Raw genomic sequence first — 20,648 nt, forward strand, 5'->3', positions numbered from 1 at the left:
GCTCTGGCCACAGTCACATCAGCCACGACTTTGTTCAAATACCCAGAATTGGATCAACTCATCTGGACCTCATCAGCTTCCTATTTATAAGTTAGTTCCAGCCAGAGAGGAGAGAGAAGGAGGAAGCAGGGCAGGAAGAAAGGGAGGGAAAGTGGAAAACCCTCTATTAACTGCGCAACTTTTCACAGGCTAGAAAGAAGACTGAGACCGCCAGCACCTCCTGGTGAGGCCAGAGTGAGCTGCTGGGACAAATCCAAGATAGCCGGTGTCCTCCCTGATGTCGAATGACTTTGGCCCCGTGTGGACCTGGACCTTCTTGTGACTTGTGTGGTGGGCAGTGACTAGCGGGGTGCCGCAAGGCTCGGTGCTGGGACCCCAGTTATTTACAATATATATTAACGATTTAGATGAGGGAATTAAATGTGACATCTCCAAGTTTCAAAAGTTCAAGAGACATTTATTGTCACATGCACCAATTGGTACCGTGAAATTTGGGTCACCATACAGCCATACGAATAAAAAAGAACACAACACACGATAGATTTTAACATAAACATCCCCACACAGCGGACTCAAAGTTTCCCACTGTGAGGGAAGGCACCAAAGTTCAATCATCTTCCTCTTTGTTCACCCACGGTCGGGGCCTTCCGAGCTTTCCGCAATCACCGTTACAGGTGGCCCGATATACAGGCCCTCTCACCGGGATGATGGAACTCCGACTTCGGAATGGAAGAACATTCTCAGCGGATTGGACTTCCGAATCGGCCACTTCCTACCAGAGACCGTGGCTCCCGAAGTCCACAGGCCGAGCTGGGCGGAGATTCACACTGACGGGCCTCGGCAAAGGGATCCCAGGACTCAGCGGCTGGGAGCGCCACAAACCACAGCTCCGCGATGTTGATGCTGCAGGCCCAACACTCCGGAGCTTCAAACGGCGATACCAGGTAAGGCATCGCCCGCTTCACGATGAATCCAGTGCTGCACCACTGCTGAAGCTCTGGCTGGTCTCCGGCAGGATAGGCTGCGCCAATCCAGTTGGTAGGTTGCGAGGGGGGGAGGGGGGCGAAGATGCAACTCGGAGAATAGTCGCACCCTTGCCTGGAAGTGACTGAGAAACGCTTTCCCCCTTACCCTCCCCACCTCCCCCACATAAAAATACTAAGAAACCTCCAAAACATACTTTTCAAACATTAAAAATAACAAAAATATGGAAAAACATCCAGACTGTAGGCAGAGGCTGCCATCATACGGTGCCCGAAGTTTGCGGATGACACAAAGCTGGGTGGCAGTGTGAGCTGCGATGAGGATTGTATGAGGCTGCAGGGTGACTTGGATAGTTGGGTGAGTGGGCAGATGCATGGTAGTTGCAGTGTAATATGGATAAATGTGAGGTTATCTACTTTCGTGCCAAGAACAGGAAGGCAGATTATTGTCTGAATGGGAGCAGATTAGGAAAAGTAGAAGTGCAACGAGATCTGGGTGTGCTTGTACATCAGTCACTGAAAGTAAGCATGCAGGTACAGGAGGTAGTGAAGAAAGCTAATGGCATGTTGGCCTTCATTGCGAGAGGATTTGAGTTTAGGAGCAAGGAGGTCCTACTGCAGGTACAGGGCCCTGGTGAGACCGCATCTGGAATATTGTGTGCACTTTGTTCTCCTAATTTGAGGAAGGACATTATTGCTATTGAGGGAGTGTAACGTAGGTTCACCAGGTTAAATCCCGGGATGGCGGGACAGACATATGATGAAAGAATGGGCCCACTGGGCTTGCATTCACTTGAATTTAGAAGGATGAGAGGGCATATTATAGAAACATTTAATTTCTTAAAGGATTGGACAGGCTAAATGCAGGTAATATGTTCCCGATGTTGGGGGAGTCCAGAACCAGGGGTCACAGTTTAAGAATAAGGGGTAGGCCATTTAGGGCTGAGATAAGGAAAAAATCTTCACCCAGAGAGTTGTGAATCTGTTGGGGAAGCCAATTCACTGAATGTTTTCAAGAGTTAGATTTACCTCTTAGGGCTAAAGGAATCAAAGTATATGGGGGAAAAGCAGGAACTGGGGTACTGATTTCAGATGATCAGTCATGATCATATTGAATAGTGGTCCTGGCTCGAAGGGCCGAATGGCCTACTCCTGTACCTATTTTTCTATGTTTCTATGTCACCATTGTCTGTCATTATAACTAAATGGGAAGGAATGAAACTGGGCTCAGTGATCACGTGAGTTTATGGTTACCTGGCATGACTACATTGGCCACTCACACAGTGGAGGATTGGGAGGAAACACCTGTGCGATTTGTCTGATTGTAGATCAAGGAGAACATCACAGCAGTGCAAAATGAAATCACTATAAGATTATCCAGTGAAGGTTTATGGGTGGAGCTCATAAATGAAAAGGGTTCAATCACAGTGATGGGATTCTACTGTAGGTCCTCAAATAGTCAAAGGGAATTAAAGGAACAATTATCCAGGGTGTTTGAAGAGTTTTTAACTTTCCTAATGAAGACGGGGACCCCTATAGTGCTGAGGGCTGACAGAGAATGATTAATGTCAAGTGTCTTCAGGAAGATTTCCCCAGGAAATAGGGGGCCCCACGAGAGAGAGGGCAATATTGATCGACTTTGGGGAAATAGGGCAGAACATATGATTGAGTTCTCAATGTCGAAACACTTTGGAAGAAGTGAAAATTCTTCGATTTGGTTAAAAATGTTGATGGTTTTACAAAAGTTGATCGGAGAAGGTTGTCTGCAGACAAAGTGACTCCTGGCAAGTGGGACGCTTATAAAAGTGAGTTAGTGATAGTTCAAGGTCTGCAGGTTGCTGTTAGAGTGAAGAGCAAGGCAGGAATGAGTATGAAACCCTGGATGACAAGACATATTGGGCCTCTGGTCAGAAATAAAGAGGCAAGGTCAGGTCAGGTGCAAGCAGCTGGGATCAAGTGAATTGTTAGAAGAATATAGGTTTACAAGAAGTAAGTCAGGAGGGCAACAAGAGATGTTGAGGAAAGCTTTGGTAGAGAAGATTGATGAGAAGCCAAATTGATTATCAGTATATAAAAGGATATGACAACAGGTTATCCCCAAGTGCCGATCTGATTCCTGTTGCCAGCAAACAGGCCAGGGGGAGTTGAAGACCAGCACCACGGACTGCATCTGCCTGCCTGGACAGCGCTCCGGGCTATCCCAGCTCAGCCCTGGAGAAAGTGGTAGGGGGGGTGAAGAGACACGAGAGAGAGGCGTGAGAGAGAGAGAGAGAGAGAGAAAAAAGAAAGAGAGAGAGAGAGAGAGTGAGGGAGTGAAAGAGGAGGGACAGTGGGGTGAGAGGGGAGAAAGTGGGTGCTTCCCTGATAACTGTGCTTCGCTCTGCAGACTTGAAATCAGCCTGGACAAATCTGTGGACCCTGCTCCTTGAAAATTCCTGGAACAAAAATCATCATACCTTTATTTAATCATTATAATTGTGCCCAGTTCCATTAACTCTCCCTGCAATTGTCTTTCTTCCAAAGAAATAACATGCACTTCCCCAGTGTAGCATTATCCATATATATGTAGGACAGTGGCCTGAATTGCTTTGGGAAATATTGACATGCAGAAGGATTGTTTACACAATGCATTGAATTGGATTAGTTCAATAGCAAGACATTTGGGAGTAAGATATGTAATTTTTTTACTTAAACATTTTGTATCAATTGCAATAATGAATATTAAATCTATAGACTGACACAGGTACTCCAGGGAGAGAGTTGAAATGATGTTTGCCAAAGTTCACGTGGGAGGGAGAGCGTGAAAACTGTGCTAGATCAATTCAATTCAATTCAATTCAATTCAACTTTAATGTCATTGCACAAATACAAGTATGGGTACAACGAAATGCAGTTTAGCGTCAGTCCATAGTAATAGTGCAATATAGAAATAAAAATACAGAATAATTAAACAATGTGGACGGAGAGACTGGATAAATCTATCGGCGGGACTCCGAGTTCAGCAATGTGATGGTATTATTGTAGAAGCTGTTCCTCATCCTATTAGTACGAGACCTGAGGCTCCTGTACCGCCTCCCTGATGGGAGGAGGGCAAACAGTCCATGGTTGGGGTGGGAGGGGTCTTTAATGATCTTCCCGGCCCGTCTCAGGCACCGTCAAAGGGAGTTCTGCAGTTTCTATTGGTTATCACAGCAGGAATTTACCCTAAATTTGTTATGTTTCCAGCACAATTTTACTGCAGTCAGAGGGGCTGCAGTCAGTCTGTTACTGCAGTCAGGATGGGGTCTGCGCACAAGACAGACCTACGACAGTTAGGAGAGGCGATAATGTCACAGCACTCAGAAAGCATGAGTGGGTCATTCACCAGTAGATGTCAGCAGTTGGATCATTGAGGCAGGGACTGCAGTCAGGAAAGCGAGTTGGTTATTTGCTGAAGAAATGCTTCATTGGATCATTGATGGATTGAGCTCAGTATGGTGGTGAGTGAATGCAGGGTTTAGCTGGTAGCAAGGACACGTCTGACAGTAATTATATTGCTGACTTTCCAATGCAGACTGTTTGCACTCTGCTGAAAACAGTTCCCTGGGTTAGTGTGTGGAGACTGCCTTCTACCAGGGTTCCACTCTCACTGTGTGAACAGAATCAGGGGTGACCCCATGATCACCGAGCCCTGTTTCATACCTTCCCATTCGAACGGCTCTGCTTAATTCAACACTTAATCCAGCTGAGGTCACTCACTAGCAACGCACAGTCTCAAAATCCACATCCCATCAAGCTCCACACACAGTTGGGTCACCATCATTCCCTGCAGCTATAAAAATGTGTCAAAGTGTGGAACCTCACTGGACACAAGTGTAGGTCAGGAATTCACCCCAAAGTCAGCATGAGTTGCCCTCATACACATTTCACACTGACCTGAGGAGATGGTCTTTGTGAATTGAAATAACCAGCACCGAGACTGTTGACATGTTCACTGTGGGATAGAAACGACACCAGCAACATATCAAACAAGCACAAAGTAAATGCCCAATAAACCCACATATCTATTTAGAAAGTCTCCGTTCGGCTCAATATTTTTGTAGAAACACAGATTTCCTTGGGCATGAGCCTGATGGGCTGAATGGTCTCTTCTGCGCTGGGTCATTCATTCTGATCTCTCAAGATTTCAAGGTCTGCAATGCGACAGCTTCGTTTGAATTGTTTGTGACATTTCCTGTAACTTCCCGTGGATTTCTGCAGCTCTGTATCAAACAAGAACAACAAATATTCTTTAAAATAAAGAGTTTATCCTGCAATGATAAACAATAGACTGGAAGTGATAGGTAAGAGGCAGTTTGGAGACAAAGTTGGAAATATTTACATGGCTATTTCATGGTAAAAAGAATACTCATTAGGAGTACTAGGAGTTCTGGTAGCCCCATTAAAGGAAGGATATGAAGGCTTTGGAGAAGATGCAGAAGAGGTTTACCAGAATGCTGCCTGGATTTGATTGGAAAGTAAAATCAACAGTTACGAAGGGTTGTGGTAGAAACAGCTCTGAGAGTGTCATTTAAGAGGTTTTTAGATAGGCATATTAATATGCAGGGAATGGAGAGATTTGGATCACGAGTGGGCAAAATAAATTAGTTTAAATTAGCATCATGATCAGCTTAGACATTATGGGCCAAAAGGGCTTATTTCTGTGCTGCACTGTTCTATGCAAAACACTAAAATACAGATTGTCACCACTCTAATATGTTCTGTGAACATTCATTTTCTCAACGTCAGAGACAACCTGTCATTGGTTTCTGATATATTGAAAAGCTCATGAAATTCTCACCCTGTTCATTCTCCATGAGTAGGAAATTAGTCCAAGTGCAACGGCCAGTTTAATCAACAAATATCGCAGAACTGTGATGATCCTAATGTCTTGAAGTGCTCTCACTGTGAAGGACAAAGTTGATATTTTCATTTTTTTTCTCAACCGTGTTTCATAATTAAATACTACTGTCTGTGATGTGACATCAAAAACATTCTGAATTAGATACTGGGACACAGTGAGAAATAATATGTCAAGAGTGAGAAATATTTGTGCCACGTCTAAGTCCAGGGTACCTTTTATTTCGCGTCCATAACATCTGAGTACTAATGTTTGATATTTTCTGCCTCATTACTTTTGGAACATTGTGAATATTTTTTGGGAGAATGAGATGTGTCTGAACATACACAAAATAGGTTGATCCATTATCTAAACTGATGTCAACCAGGTGTCCACCAAGGCATCTACGCAAGAGGGACTGGATAGAGATTCACGGCTGAGACTCTGCAGGATCTGAATTCTCACTCAGGCCGTATTGCCTGAGGACCTCATACAATCAGAGAGTCATAGAGTGATGCAGCGTGGAAACAAACCTTTTGGCCCAACTTACAAGTCCCAGTTAGCCTAATCCCACCTCCCCAAGCTTGGTCCATGTCCCTACAAACCTGTCCTATCCATTACCCAGTGAGGTGTGAGAGGCACGACTCATTCACTTGGGTTTATTTAAATAAATGTTCATTTTACAAAGGTGCAATCTTGCTTTAATTTTACCCTCATGTATGGGTTTGAAAGATCTGTGTTTCCATAACATGTATATACAAAATGCTTTATATTTTATTTTGATTTATTCACTGATATAATATTATGCCATCAATTGACAGGCTCCAGTGAAATTACACTTTGATCTGTAGCATTGGGTATAGATGGAAATATGGGAGATTTAAAATCAGAAATTGTTTTATTTAGGATTATACAGGGAAAAATATAATTATTACTCCAGTAGTAGTTGAAGGTTGTTATTGGTCCTTGTGAAATCTGAGGTTAGAATTTTGTCAAGGTACAACTATAGTACCGGATCTGAGATTAGTCAGATGTGAAGCCTATTGGAGAAATGATCACTGAAATCATCAAACCTGGAATTGTCCACATTGGAAAAGATTAGATTCACGTAGAGATTGTACCCAAGAGAACAATAAACATAAATCTAATCACCTTACAACTTAAATTATTGTGTATACTTACCCTTTAAAAATAGTTAATTCTGTGATTATTCTAAATTGTTCAATTGACATACAACATATGCATGTAGTTATGGTTAAGAACTGATTTATCTTTAACATTTTAAAGATAATTAATGTGCACGTAATATACATGTGTGATATTTTTTACACATTGTTGTAGCAGCCACTGCTGTCAGTTGACTGTAGCAATTTTCATTGAAGTCTGTTGTTCAGCACCTCTCTCTTTATTCCTTGCTTGAGTGAACAGCAATAGAAGAAAGACCATAGACACTATACGAATGATTAGGGGGTGACCTCTAGTAAAAATATCAATCTGTGGCAAGGATTTTCCATGGAGGATCAATGCTGAGTTATTGAAAGTGAGGCAATTATGCGAAAGAGAGAGCAGCAACTGAGCGAAACATGTTGTGATGTGACACAAGCTGAGGAACTTACCGTTCACCTTAAGATAGATTGAATTTCTCAGCTTGAGGCTGTTTCGCTGAAACAATCCACATGTCCATTTCCTTCTCACTGTCTCAGCTTTTGGAATAATCAGCTGCAAAGACCACACTTTCTCTCTTGACTTGTTCAAAAATATCTCTCCCATACTTTTGCCATCACTGTTGATCCAAGAGAGTCTCATTGATTCAGCAACACCAGACACAGAGCAGGTCAGTGTTACATTGTTTTCCTCTGTTAATGCATCAGATGGTTCGACTGTGGCTATGAAACAAGACCATCATTAAAATTTTGAACAGCAGCCAGGGTTTTTACTCTATTGATTTCTTTATCAATCGCCTCATAACCCTATGACTGGCCAAACGGACAATTTGTATTGTTTAGAAACAGTTTTATTGTATGCTGCAGTGAACAGCAATAGAAAAATAACCACAGACACGACACAAATGATGAAGGGGTGATCTCCAGTAAAAAGTTCAATCTGTGGGAAGGGTTTTCCATGGAAGGTCAATACTGAGTCATTGAAGCTGAATGGCAACACCTAATAATATGATTGTTTACATTTATATTGTGGAACTTGATTTTCCATGATCAAAGAAACCAACTAAAAAACACTGCACAATAAGCAACTGCTGCCCGCAGCACTGCCTCAGTCCACTGTGCTGGAGCCAAACCCTTCCACACACTGACACATTCCAATGGCAGGATGCCATCGAGGATCTCCTGTGAATGACACATGATACAGAGGATCCGGAATATACCCTCATTTGACCTGCATTGAGGTTTATTTATTTCTTCGATGGACCCATTTCCAGTGGGTGAATCAATTCCACATCATCGACCTTAAATATGAAAAGGAAAATGCTGTAATGCCATGTGCTGCCTGATATACTGTTTCATGATTCATTTTGTGTTGAGTAAAACACAAATAAATATCTGTAATTCTGGAATAAAACCTACTCTTTAAAAGAAGGGAATATTTGGAGAAATTTGCACAGAAATTGCAGCTCGCATTCAATGTCGGAGTTCTACTACAATGAATGAAAAATACTAGCAGCATTCAGTCTCCTACCTGTAACAGTGATTAGGTCAATGGTCACATATATATTTGATCCCGTGGAACATGTGTAAACTCCAGCATCTTCAAATTGTATGGGGACAATCCTCACATGGAAATTCTTGCCATTCACATTTCCCTCTGCGGTTTCCAGTCGATTCCCAAAGTAGCTCCTGTCAACATGGATCGGCTCAGACCTGTGAGAAGAAGTTATTTCCTTCTCTTGATTCTGGAAATGTTGTGATCTCCAAGTCCATTTAGTTTCACTGAGATCAGGAGAAGCTTCACAAATCAGGTCGAGTTCACTGTGATCTGTAACTGAGCGATAAACTGTGTACGTCTTGTTATGTAAACCTGCAAGAGAGGGACAGGGAACAAAGAATTGGATTTCCACAGATGCCGAGATACAATGTTGTGAGTTTCCACAGAGCCAAACCCCCAGCTCTGGGATGTCAGCTGGGATGGCCGCACTGGGACAGGGAAGTCGGCTAGGAGCTGGAATACGTCACCTGCTGGTCCAGGTGCCCTTTGTTCAAATGCCGAGCTGTAAAGTCCATCTTCCCCACACACACACCCAGCAAAGTGATGCTGGTGGACTGGAGATAAATTCTGCCACAATAGCTCAACACTCAATTATCACTCATGTAGCAGCTCCATTTCACTGGGACTGTCAAGTGTTATTGGGCAGTTAATTATTTAGAGTATTTTATTGACCAGTGGAACTCAACATGCCTCAGCCAATCTTGCACCTGTAGTTTAGTTAGTTCATATTTCTCAGCTCCATTCCAGATAGAATACCACTTGCTTCTCTCCATTGATTGATGTTATCCCCTTTGACTCATGCAGGTGAACTGAAATGAATCCCTTGGTTCTCCTGTGTGGCTCCATCAATCTTAGTGCCACCATTTTATATTTACAACATGTCCCAGGGTAAAGGCTATGTCCACATAGTGCAGTGTGGAAGCCCATGGGTGGAGTCAGTGCTCACTGTACAATATGTGGAACAGTTTGATATCAGGAACTATTAATACCTGCTGCAAGGCAGCTTTGGACTCACCCTGATCCACTTCAACATTGGTGTCTCCAGTGAGAACAATGGAGCCATTTTCCAGCACTTCCCATGTGTACAGATTGGGACTTCCTGCTCCAACGTGTTGGACCATCAGATATACGGTGTTAATCAGATGGATCTGATCAGTGTTGTTCCTCGTGTTCTGCTGAGATGGGCCTCTTGGTTTCCAGTGAAGACTGACGGTATCTGGAAGTCTGGAGATGGTACAGCTGAGGGTGATGTCACTGCCCATTACTGGCCTCGGTGAGTCTGCCTCAACTGTGGAATCAGACACATGACATGTGGATCAGTTCCCCACCAATTTTATGAATAACTGTGGGCAGAATTGTCTCTTTCCTGCAAACAGTTGGCCATACTCAGTGATGTCATCAACACTTCCTGGTAGTGACCATCTGTCCCTCTCGGCCCCCTCGCCTCCCACATCAACACTTACAGGTAGGGATTTATTTAGTACAGGAGAAACATAGAACTGCAAATGCTGGTTAATATATAAAAGGACAAAAAGTGCAGGAGTAATTCAGCGGGTCATGCAGCAACTCTAGAGAACATAGAAAGGCGATGTTTCAGGTCGAGACCCTTCTTCAGACTGATTATTTTTCTTCGATGTCTTTTACTGAGGGGTGATCATATTGGGGTGAATCATGAGAGGCATATCGTTAGTAAATGCACATGGCCTTTTTCCCAGTGTTGGGGAATCAAAAACTAGATAGTACATGTTTAAGTTGAGAGGGGACAGATGTGATATATCCCATAATGTGAGGTGCAATTTTTTGACAAAGAGGGTGGTACTTGAACAAACTTTATGGAAAGATCGAGCAGAGGAAATGGTTGATGCAGGTGCAACAACAATTAAAAGACATTTAAACATGCACATGGAAAAAAGGTTGAAGGGATAAGGGCCAAATGATGGCAAATTGGATGGTTAGATGTTCAGTTGGTCCATTTGGATGAATTGGGCTAAAGGACCTGTTTCAGTTGTGTGTGACACTATAACTTACCTTTGATCCCAAATAGTTCCCACTGTCTCAGGATTTTCCCACCGGGCTCTGCTCGAGTCCAGGTGAATAGTCCTGCAAGTTCAAAGATGGGCTTCCTGATCCTCAGATCAAGGGTACCCCAGTCCACACGCATGCTCTGGGAAATGCCTGGTATTTGATTGTACTCATCACTCCATTGTACGGCCCACTGCTGATCTTCTCTGTGAAAAGTGGCCAATCGCTTTGTGGTTTGTTGCCCTGAGTGTGGCCTCCATTCCCAGTCAATGGGGCCATTTCCAGGACTGTCTGGTCCTTTCATTACAAAGTTGCCTTCCTGGTGGAAAAAGTAAATAGAATCTCCACATCCTGTAGGAAAAGAGAAGAATCTTTAATAAGTTTTACATTATAATTCATCATCCTGGAAGAGCATAGAAATAGGTCCTCTTTATCAACCCACCAACGCTGACCAGTGGGTATCCTTCCACGCAGACACTAGAAACTGCAGATTATGGAATGTTGATCAAACGCAAAGTGCTGGAGAAAATCAATGGGTTAGGCAGCATCTGTGGAGGGAATGGATTGATGATGTTTTGTATCTGGACACTTTTTCAGACTGATGGTCTAGTTGAGAAAAAACTGGGGAAAGGGAAGTAGGCATGAGACAAAGCATGGCAAGTGATAGGTGGATACAGGTGGGGAATGGTGATTAGATGGATGGAGATAATGACAAAAGCAAGCGGTGAAATGGAGACCGTAGTTTGTCAGATCCGTAAAAGAGGGAGGGATATGGGTGGAAGTGGAGCAAGAACATATAAGCAGAATTGTGCAATTGGAAGGGGTGGGAAATGAGTGGAAAGAGGAAGGGAAGGGAATAGTGTAGCTGGGTGGTGGGATAAATGCATGCACAATGAAGTGGGGGGGGGAGAAAATGGGGTTTGGGATGTTTTATTTGAAATTTGAGAATGAATTGGTCATAATAGACTACTCACAAACCAGAAGAACATATTCCACTTTCAAATTTCAGGACATCAAAACTCAATCATGACTAAGTATGAAGAGCAAACCCTGAGTCACTTACCACGGGGCTCCTGATAGTACGGGACAAAAAGCCGGGGCAGGTCTTGATGAAACAAACCACATCTCCAGTTCCCTCTGCCTCTCTCATCTTTCTGAATAACCAGATTCTGTGATTTCTCTTCCACAGTCAGTGACATTTCTCCAACACTTTTGCCATCGCCATTGATCCAAACCAGTCTCATTGACTCAGTAACGTGAGACACAGAGCAGGTCAGTGTAACGGTGTCTCCCTCAGTCACTGCATCAGACGTTTCTGCTGTGACTGTGGAAACAAGCAGGTTGTTTAGATTTTAAACATTGAGTTCATCAGTAAAAACACTGGTAGCATAATATCTCCTACCTTTCACGGTGATTAGATCAATTGTCAGATATGGATATGTTCCTATTGAACATGTGTAAGGTCCGGCATCTTGAAACAAAATCGGGACAATCCTCAAACTGAAATCCTTGCCATTGAAGTGTTTCACTGAGGTCATCAGTCGATTCCGGAAGTAGGTCCGGTTGACATTGATGGGCTGAGAGCCTACGGCAGTTGCTATTACTTTTTGTTGTTGTTGAAGGCGACGAGATGTCCAGGTCCACCGAGCAGTGGAATAGATATAACTAGGAGAACAAACCAGGTGAAGTTCACTGTGATCTGTGTTGGAGCGGTAAAGCGTGCATCTCTCCTTATATAAAACTGTATCAGTGAGACAAAAGATAACTCCTTTCAGTATTCCAGTTACCGTGCCATAGATAGATTCTTATCCGCGTTTCAAATGTAACATATTTCTTGAATGCCGCACCAAAACACATCAGATCTTCATAAAATAAAATGTTGTGTTCAGCAGTAAGTTGTAGTTAAGTTTGAATATTCCACTACATTTCAACATTAGGTTCGCCCCCACTCCCGACTGTCCGGGAATCTCCCGGGATGGAATGAAACCTCCCGGAGAATCCTGAGAGCGTCCCGGGATGTGAATCTCTTTGTCTGTCTGCAGGAGGTAGTGCAGGTTCAGGCTGCGGACAGAAGCAGCCCAGAGGATGCCTGATCCGGACAGGTTGGCAGTTCAAGTGGGTCAGGTCTTCCCGTCCTACCCTGTTCCTGGGTCCTGCTCTCAGCTCAATGCTGATCTGAAGCCAGAGTATGCAGCAGCTGGAATCACTTCAAACAGCAGCAGGACTCGGAGAGAAGGGTCAGTGAGGTGAGAGGGGACGGATTTTATTCAATGCTGATGTGTGTACCGGGACCCCAAGTGTGAGTGTGAGCAGCAAGTGCTGGTGGTTGTCATGGTGACTACACTTTCTATCTGACACTTTGACGTGAGTCCTGTATCAGTATCTCAGTCTCAGATACTGGAGCATTGATGGCAAGTTAAACTGACAAAATACTTTACTAAACAATTGTTACAGAAATACATCATCACTCCTGTGTTGTGTGTCTGTCACACAGAGACAAGCAGGCAGCTGCTCCACAGAGAGACTTTCTGGAAACTTCTCCCTGATCATTCAGCATTTTATACAGGAGAGCAGTTGGTCACTGTCCACAGTTCTTCACAGGGCGCACGCATAATATTACAAGATGCACCGTGATACAAGTGTCTACTTGATATGTAATGGGAGGTGTTTACACTTACACGTGTTTACAGTAAAATCTCCATTACTGGTGAGAACGATGTTTCCGTTTTCCTTCACTTCACACACATACAACTTCCCATCCTCCACTGTAACATGTCGGATCATCAGATAGACCGTGTTATTCAGGCGGATCTGATCAGTGTTGCTCCTGTTCTGCTGGGATGAGTCCATTGGTCTCCAGTGAAGACTGACTGTATCTGAGAGTCTGGAGATGGTGCAGCTGAGTGTGACGTCACCACCCAGCAGAGGGCGCTGTGGACTTGCCTCAACTGTGAAAAACAGATGAATGAGATTCAGAGTGAGTAGTGGTGTGGACAGTCCAATGACTGGGCTCAAGGCTGACAGCCTGGCTGAAAGTCAGGACAACTTCTCCCCCAGTGCGTTCAGCCCCCTGACACGCATGGCTGGTCACAGTGACGCAGCTGTTCACCGTGGGGCAGCTGGTGGAACCGGCAACATTCAGGCTTTGTTGCATTTACACATGCTCTGTTTCAAATATTCACAAACTGTTGAAAATGCATCTATTTCCACCCCTCTTATGTTTATCTGATTGTTCTCAAGAGGTGAACACCTTGATGGCAGAGCCCAAGTCCCACAGATGATGGACTTTCATCGGCCTGGTCACAGGGTAACATTAAGCAGCAGTGTCACCCCGGAGCCACTGCACGGAGACATTGGTTTCATACCACCTTGCCGCGATCACCTTAGCGTCTGCCGGCGAGAAGACCATGGCATTCGCTGCGGGGTGGATTCATTGATTTGCTGTTCCCAGTGAAGTCAAACTAATTTCACCACTGCTGATCATTTTAGAATCAATGAACAAAATCATTTCCCCAGTTGTTTTACTGGGAGATTCTCTTTTCACCGGGTGGATGATGTCTCACGTCCCACCATCTCTCATCATTATAGGTGACAATATAAATTAAACATTATTGATCCTTATCGCACCCACTCACCTTTGATCCCAAATATTTCATATTGTTTCAGGATTTGTTTTCTCGGTTCTGTTTGAGCCAAAGTGAAAAATCCTGCCAGTTTAAATGTGGGATTATAAATTGTCAGATCAAGTGTACCGTGATTTACATACATCTCCGGGTACAAGTCCACTTTACTCCAATAGTTCCCTTTTCTTCTAAAAGTCGCCAAATTCTCGACTTCCTTCCCTGAGTGTGGTTTCCATTCCCAGACAACAACAGAGTCTTTCTCGGGATTGTCCGGTCCGTTTAACACAATGTCGGCTCCGTTATCCAAGAAATACATTCGATGTCTGTATTCTGTTGCAAATACGAACAATGAAGAATTAACATTTAAAACACATTTCCCCCACTCCATATCTGTAATTATTAATTTTGAACAATTCAATTCCAGACAGTTGTGATCTTTCTTGGAAACCCAGCGAGGAAGACTCAGTTTGTGAAGAGATGTCTGTCTGTAGAACTCTGAAGTCTGAAGAAGGGTTTCGGCCGGAAACGCTGCCTGTTTCCTTCGCTCCATAGATGCTGTTGCACCCGCTGAGTTTCTCCAGCATTTTTGTGTACCATCTGTCTGGAATAACCTGGCCTGATCCAGGGATATTTCATCACATGAGAGGAGTGAGTGGGAGGGGATCGGAGGTGGGGATAGGGATTTGTGGTGGGGCAGTGGAGGAGCTCCCCCCGGTTTTGAAGGAACTTTGCGGGAGCGTGGTGAAGTGTGTTGCGCGTGGTTCTCGGGCTGCGACTGGATCGATAAGTTGAGGGCAGTTCCACCAGCCTGCACTGTGGTGGGAAGGTGTTGGGGCAGGATGATGTGAACAACTGTGTCAAAGGCTGCAGAGGCTGAGCGGTATGAGTAGGGAGAGTTTAACTCCGTAACAAGCTCACAGGAGGCCATTTCTGACTTTGATAAGGACCGTGTCGGTGCAGGAGGAGAGAGAGTTGAGGGAGGAGGGAAGGGGGGGGGGCTGAGAAATGGAGCTCCAGTAAGGAATGGCGTGGATTTGTGAGGCATCAGCATATTCAGGGACGTGGAGAATAAAGCGACATTGACAATGGGGTGCCGGTTTACACGAACAATGATAACGTAATGCAACGTTATTGTGACCGGTGAAGAGAAAGCACTTACTCTGAGTTGAAACAGGTCGAAGCAGGAAAACAAAGAAACCGAACATCAAACCAATTGGCAAACTGCCGCAGAGAAACCTCGGCCTCATTTTGTGCATTCTCTGTTTGGAAATAACGTGCAGTTTTAGACTTTGATCAGTAAATTGCTAGTTGCCAAATGTTTTATTGAGTACAGCCAGTTTGAAACTCCTGACCCAGGAGCACTTTAGAATTGGTCGCACACAATTACACGGGGAAAATACATTCGCTTGGTGGACGCTGCCGCTGGAATATTGTCACTTCTGTAATCTGGGATTTCTCGTCCATATTAAACCGCTATCGATTGGCATTGTCCGAAATCACTCATCTGAACTCCGCCTTTTTAATTTTTGACACAATTACTTCCCACTACTCGGTAAAATAGTTTCAACTAAATTGGACCTCGCTATTGAGTCAATGAACAGAGAAGGCAACAGAATGGCAAGGGACACAAAATTGCTGGAGAAACTCAGCGGGTGCAGCAGCATCTATGAGATGCTGCTGCACCCGCTGAGTTTCTCCAGCAATTTTGTGTACCTTCGATCTTCCAGCATCTGCAGTTCCTTCTTGAACAGAATGTCAAGGGACATTGAATATTCTCAGACGGTCCCAAGACGTTGTCGGAGGTACGGGAAAAAATATTCAATTTAGATTGACTAGGAAACCAGTAGGAAAATGGCATATGCTGGTCATTTAGCTGTGAGAAACACCCTCCATTCAGTTACTGGGGAACTAAAGGAGACAAAGCGAAATTAATAAAGTTTGTATGCCCTAGTAAAATCTAAAGTAGAACAAACTGATTGAACGAGTGATAGATCACAGTTTACAGGATATCCAACATTGTTCAGTTTCTGGATACCACTCTTTTACATGAAGTGAGACTGCAGTGAGGTCGCCTACTTTGTGAGAAGAGACTGATGGTGAACGAGTACAGAGACTGCGGTAAAGCTCCAAGCACGGCGACACACTGAGATTCACAGTCTCACTCGATGATTTACACAGTTTCTTTGGAAGGGCAAACACCCTTCAGCTATTTATCACCAGACTACTCCCAAGTAAACCAAATCATACTTAAGAATGTTTGTTCGTCGTGTGATCTTGAACGGAACAGGGGTACTAATAATTTGCAGAGGAAAAGCTGCAGTAAGTTGCTAGTTCGCAATTGTTGTATTGAGTACAGCCACTTTGAAAACTCTGGGCCCGGACCATTTGAGAATTAACCGCACACAATTACACGGGGAAGGACCATTCCTCTGTGGAATCTGCCACTGGAATATTGTCACTGCTGTAATCTGGGATTTCCACAACCACATTCAATCGGTTCGCTTTGACTGAAACGACTCATCTGTACGCAGACATTTTAATTTTTGACCCACTTCCTTCTTCTCGGTAGAGTGGTTTTAACTCATTTGTACCTCACTAGTCAGTCATTTAATTGAGCGGGCAACAGAACAACGAGGACGTTGAACATCCTCAAACAGTCCCAGAGCCCGAAGATTTCCGGATAAATGGGAAAAATAAAATCCACATTGGCATGGATACATTATATTGACCCGGTAACAAATAAGAAAGCACAAATGGGTAAAATGGCAGGTGCTGGTAATTTTGCTTCATTACGTTTCTAGGGGGAAACAATGGAGACAAAAATGCATTGATAAAGAATGGGTGATGTTTCGGATCTAAGAGGTCAGCGTATGAAACGTCACCCATTCTTTCTCTCCAGAGATGCTGCCTGTCCCGCTGAGTTACTCCAGCATTTTGTGTCTCTATTCATTATTAAATAAGTTTCTATGTCCTTGTAAAATCTAAAGCAGAACAGACTGTAACAGTCTAATAAATGGTTGTAGGAGTAGAATATCACACATTAGAAATGACGTTAGATCCCATTTAAACCACTCCTTTACCTGAAGTGAAACTGTAGTAAAGTAGCCTACCTTGTGGGAAGAGACTGGTGAACGAGGCCAGAGACTGGGCAGCAAAGCTCCAAGCACGGCGACACACTGAATTCCCCAGTCTCACTTTGCGCAATAACTAACGCTGTGTCTTATGAAAGTACAGGACCTTCCTCTTCCTCTCCTTCTCAGGGTTCAGACATCACTTCTGTTGAAAGTGTTTGCGTCACTGTAAAATCCACCTTGTTTTAAACCTAATTTCGGCAAAGTAAAATGGGAATTTACTGAGCTCAAACATGAGCCATGAGGCATGGAACCTCATTTTTCTAAAGGTTATTGGAGGTTAACAAATGTCAACGGCAATGGGAAATGAGATAATCTGTTGTTTTGTAATGATGATTATATGTCAATCTTCTTGCATCTGTAGCGATGTTCTGATTGAGTTTGGTTTTGAGATACAACATGGAAACAGGCCCTTCAACCCTCCGTCCACCGACCATTGATCTCCCGTTCAGGCTAGTTCTGTTATCTCACTTTCCGGTCCACTCCCTACGCACTCCAGGCAATTTATGGAGGTCAAGTAACCTGCAACCCGCTCATTTGTGGGATGTGGTACTAGGAAACCAGAGCACCTGAAGGAAATCCACGTGGCCACAGGGATCGTGCTATCTCCACCCAGAGAGCACCAGAGGTCAGGATTGAACCCTAGTCTCAGGCAGCTCTAACATCTGTGCCACTGTGATTTGGATGGTTTGGCAATTTCAAACTATGAGTTTTGGGTTGGGGAGAACACAAACGAGCAGATATGATAATTGCTGTATTATTCAGTTATTCCAATGTTGAGTGTAATTATCACCTGAGTTTCACACAAGGTAAACCCGCCAGTCACCATTCTCATGATCATTCAATTTCTTCTGCAACTTTCAGTGTTCTCCAAACCAAACCGTACAGTTTGCACCAAGACCGTCATAACCTCTAAGAATAAATCGTGTCCCTTCCAGTTCAATTCAGTTTAATTCAGTGTCAAGTTTCTGACGTAAAGAGAAAAGCTTTTGCTGAATGCTAACCAGCCTGGGCAAAGGCAAGTGTCATTAATGCCATTCACAACTGAAGTTAGAATTGTTTCTTGTAGGATCCGCTGGGGGCGACATGTTAGAGTAGTTACACGTTTCCACGCCGTAAAGATGCCAGGCAGAGGAAAGAAAGTGGAGCAATAGACGGAAGACCCGATGACCAGCATCGGCATGGCCACGCTAGCAGCCATGTTAACAGAGCACAAGGTATCGCTACTGGCAGAATTCAACGCAGCGTTCACCAAACTGGAAACGAAGCTGGACAATATCCAGACCACAATTTTAGATCACCAACACCGTCTTTCATCATTAGAGTCTTTTGCAGATACCACCAGCCAAGACATACGAGCTATAGCGATAATGCTAACTACGGTGACCAAAGAGAACGCCAAGCTAAAGTCTAAGCTTATCGGCCTGGAAGGCAGGAGCCGCTGAAATAACATAAGGATAGTCGACCGACGCCGAAAAAGCTTTCGACAGGGTCGAATGGAGGTACTTATATGAGGCGATGGACAGGTTTGGCCTCGGTAACAGTTTTATTCTTTGGGTCAGTCTATTATACTCGTCCCCGGTGGCCTCAGTACAAACAAACGGCACACTGTCGCCCCACTTCCCCCTTCAGAGAGGTATCAGACAGGGTTTCCCGTTATCACCACTCCTGTTTGCTGTCGCGATAGACCCTTGGCAGTCTGGTTACGCTCAGAGAAAGGCTTTAAAGGTATTACACGGTTCGACGCAACTCATAAAGTCTCATTGTATGCGGATGACCTGCTGCTGTACATGTCAAACCCAGTCGGCTCTCTCCCTGTGATAACGAATATTTTAGAACGGTTTGGTGCGTATTCTGGTTATAAACTTAACTACCAAAAGAGTGAGCTATTACTGATTAGCTCATTGGCTAAGCAGCTCCCTCGCTCTTTAACCTCATTCAAATGGGCAGAGGACGGGTTTCGCTACCTCGGCGTCTTTATCACAACACCTTTATCTGATATGCTCCGCACAAACTTTCTAACTCTGGTTGAGAAAGCTGAAAGAGATTTTGACCGCTGGTTAGTTTTACCGCTATCCCTCGTGGGCCAGATAAATCTGGTCAAGATGGTCGTCCTACCCAAATTCCTGTATCTTTTCCAGCACGTCCCTATACTTATCACTAAATCTTTTTTTGATAAATTAGAAAGGACAATATCTAAATTTTTATGGGGTAGCAAACCGGCTAGAATCCGAAAGGCGATACTGCAGCCTCCTAAGAGTGACGGCGGTTTGGCACTTCCTGACTTTAGGCGATACTATTGGGCAGCTAACTTGCAAAAACTCCTGTATTGGATGAATGATGATTGCGACCACCTACCGACCTGGGTACACATGGAAAAGGCGAGTTCACATCTCCCGTTGCGGTCTGTCCTATGCTCCCAACTCCCCCTTCCTATAACATCTGTGGGTGCAGAAGAAATGCATCTCTGTTTTGTATAACTTGTTAGGGTCGGTTATATTGAAACCTCATATCTCATTAAAAGCTGCGTGGGAGGGTGAGCTGAATACGAAACTAACAGACCAGCAATGGGACTGCCTTGGATTTGATCCATTCTTCCTCCATATGTGCCCGTCATGGCCTAATCCAATGCAAAGTCCTTCACAAAGTCCACTACACAAATGCAAGATTATCTAGAATTTACCCCGCTGTTAGGGACACCTGCAACAGATGTAATCAATCTCCTGCCAACCATAGCCATATGTTTTGGTCTTGCCCTAAGCTAGCAGCCTTTTGGAGGAGTGCTTTCGACTTGATAAGCAGAGCCTATGGCCAGACTATTCCTCCTAAATCAGAATTGTTTCTTATAATACATGTTCAAGCGAATGACTGTGTGATGTTTGAAATGTCTATGATAATGTCACAGACAGAATCGCATGTTTTGTAATAAAGTGATTGGTCAACATTCTTGCCTTTTCATGCTGTAGCTGGTCCGTAGTGCAATCCTATATTCAATTGCATCAGATCATGGTGGAGGTTGGACTTAGGAGGTCACAAATGGGCTGCATATGATAATCAAGCTATTACAATTTTACAAAGTAAGTCTAATATTGAGAGCAATTTTCTCCTGAGTTCTCAATTTCACTCAAGGTGGAAACGTCAGCAAACATTTTCACAATCATAAGTTTTTCCCTATGTCATTTAGTGTTCTCCAAGCCTAACCTCACAGAGTTACACCAAGATCTTCACAGCATGGAGATATAGACACGAGAGATACATTGTGTTCCAGGTGTACACTGGCCCTATCCCCAAACTCTATCCCCATTACATT

The 20,648-nt window shown here is 43.9% G+C and overlaps 1 protein-coding gene across 2 annotated transcripts; it reads right to left on the reverse strand.

Moving 5' to 3' along the window:
* Positions 1-1,315: 1,315 nt before the first annotated feature.
* Positions 1,316-20,648, reverse strand: LOC129701495 (uncharacterized). 2 transcript variants are annotated; one of them, XM_055642719.1, is made up of 12 exons: positions 17,318-20,647; positions 15,367-15,466; positions 14,220-14,537; positions 13,263-13,532; positions 11,987-12,325; positions 11,648-11,908; positions 10,591-10,935; positions 9,578-9,850; positions 8,536-8,874; positions 7,458-7,727; positions 5,803-5,906; positions 1,316-5,224 (listed from the first exon to the last, which is right to left on the reverse strand). In XM_055642719.1, the coding sequence occupies exons 2-12, from the start codon at positions 15,461-15,463 to the stop codon at positions 5,141-5,143; spliced, it is 2,700 nt and encodes an 899-aa protein (XP_055498694.1). In that variant the 5' UTR covers positions 15,464-15,466; positions 17,318-20,647; the 3' UTR covers positions 1,316-5,140. The 2 variants fall into 2 exon arrangements, with proteins under 2 accessions (XP_055498694.1, XP_055498695.1); XM_055642720.1 differs by lacking the exons at positions 1,316-5,224; positions 5,803-5,906; positions 7,458-7,727 and adding an exon at positions 7,764-8,305 and having other exon boundaries at positions 17,318-20,648.

Source organism: Leucoraja erinacea, chromosome 11 (genome assembly GCF_028641065.1).
Source record: "Leucoraja erinacea ecotype New England chromosome 11, Leri_hhj_1, whole genome shotgun sequence".
Taxonomy (NCBI): Eukaryota; Metazoa; Chordata; class Chondrichthyes; order Rajiformes; family Rajidae; genus Leucoraja; species Leucoraja erinaceus.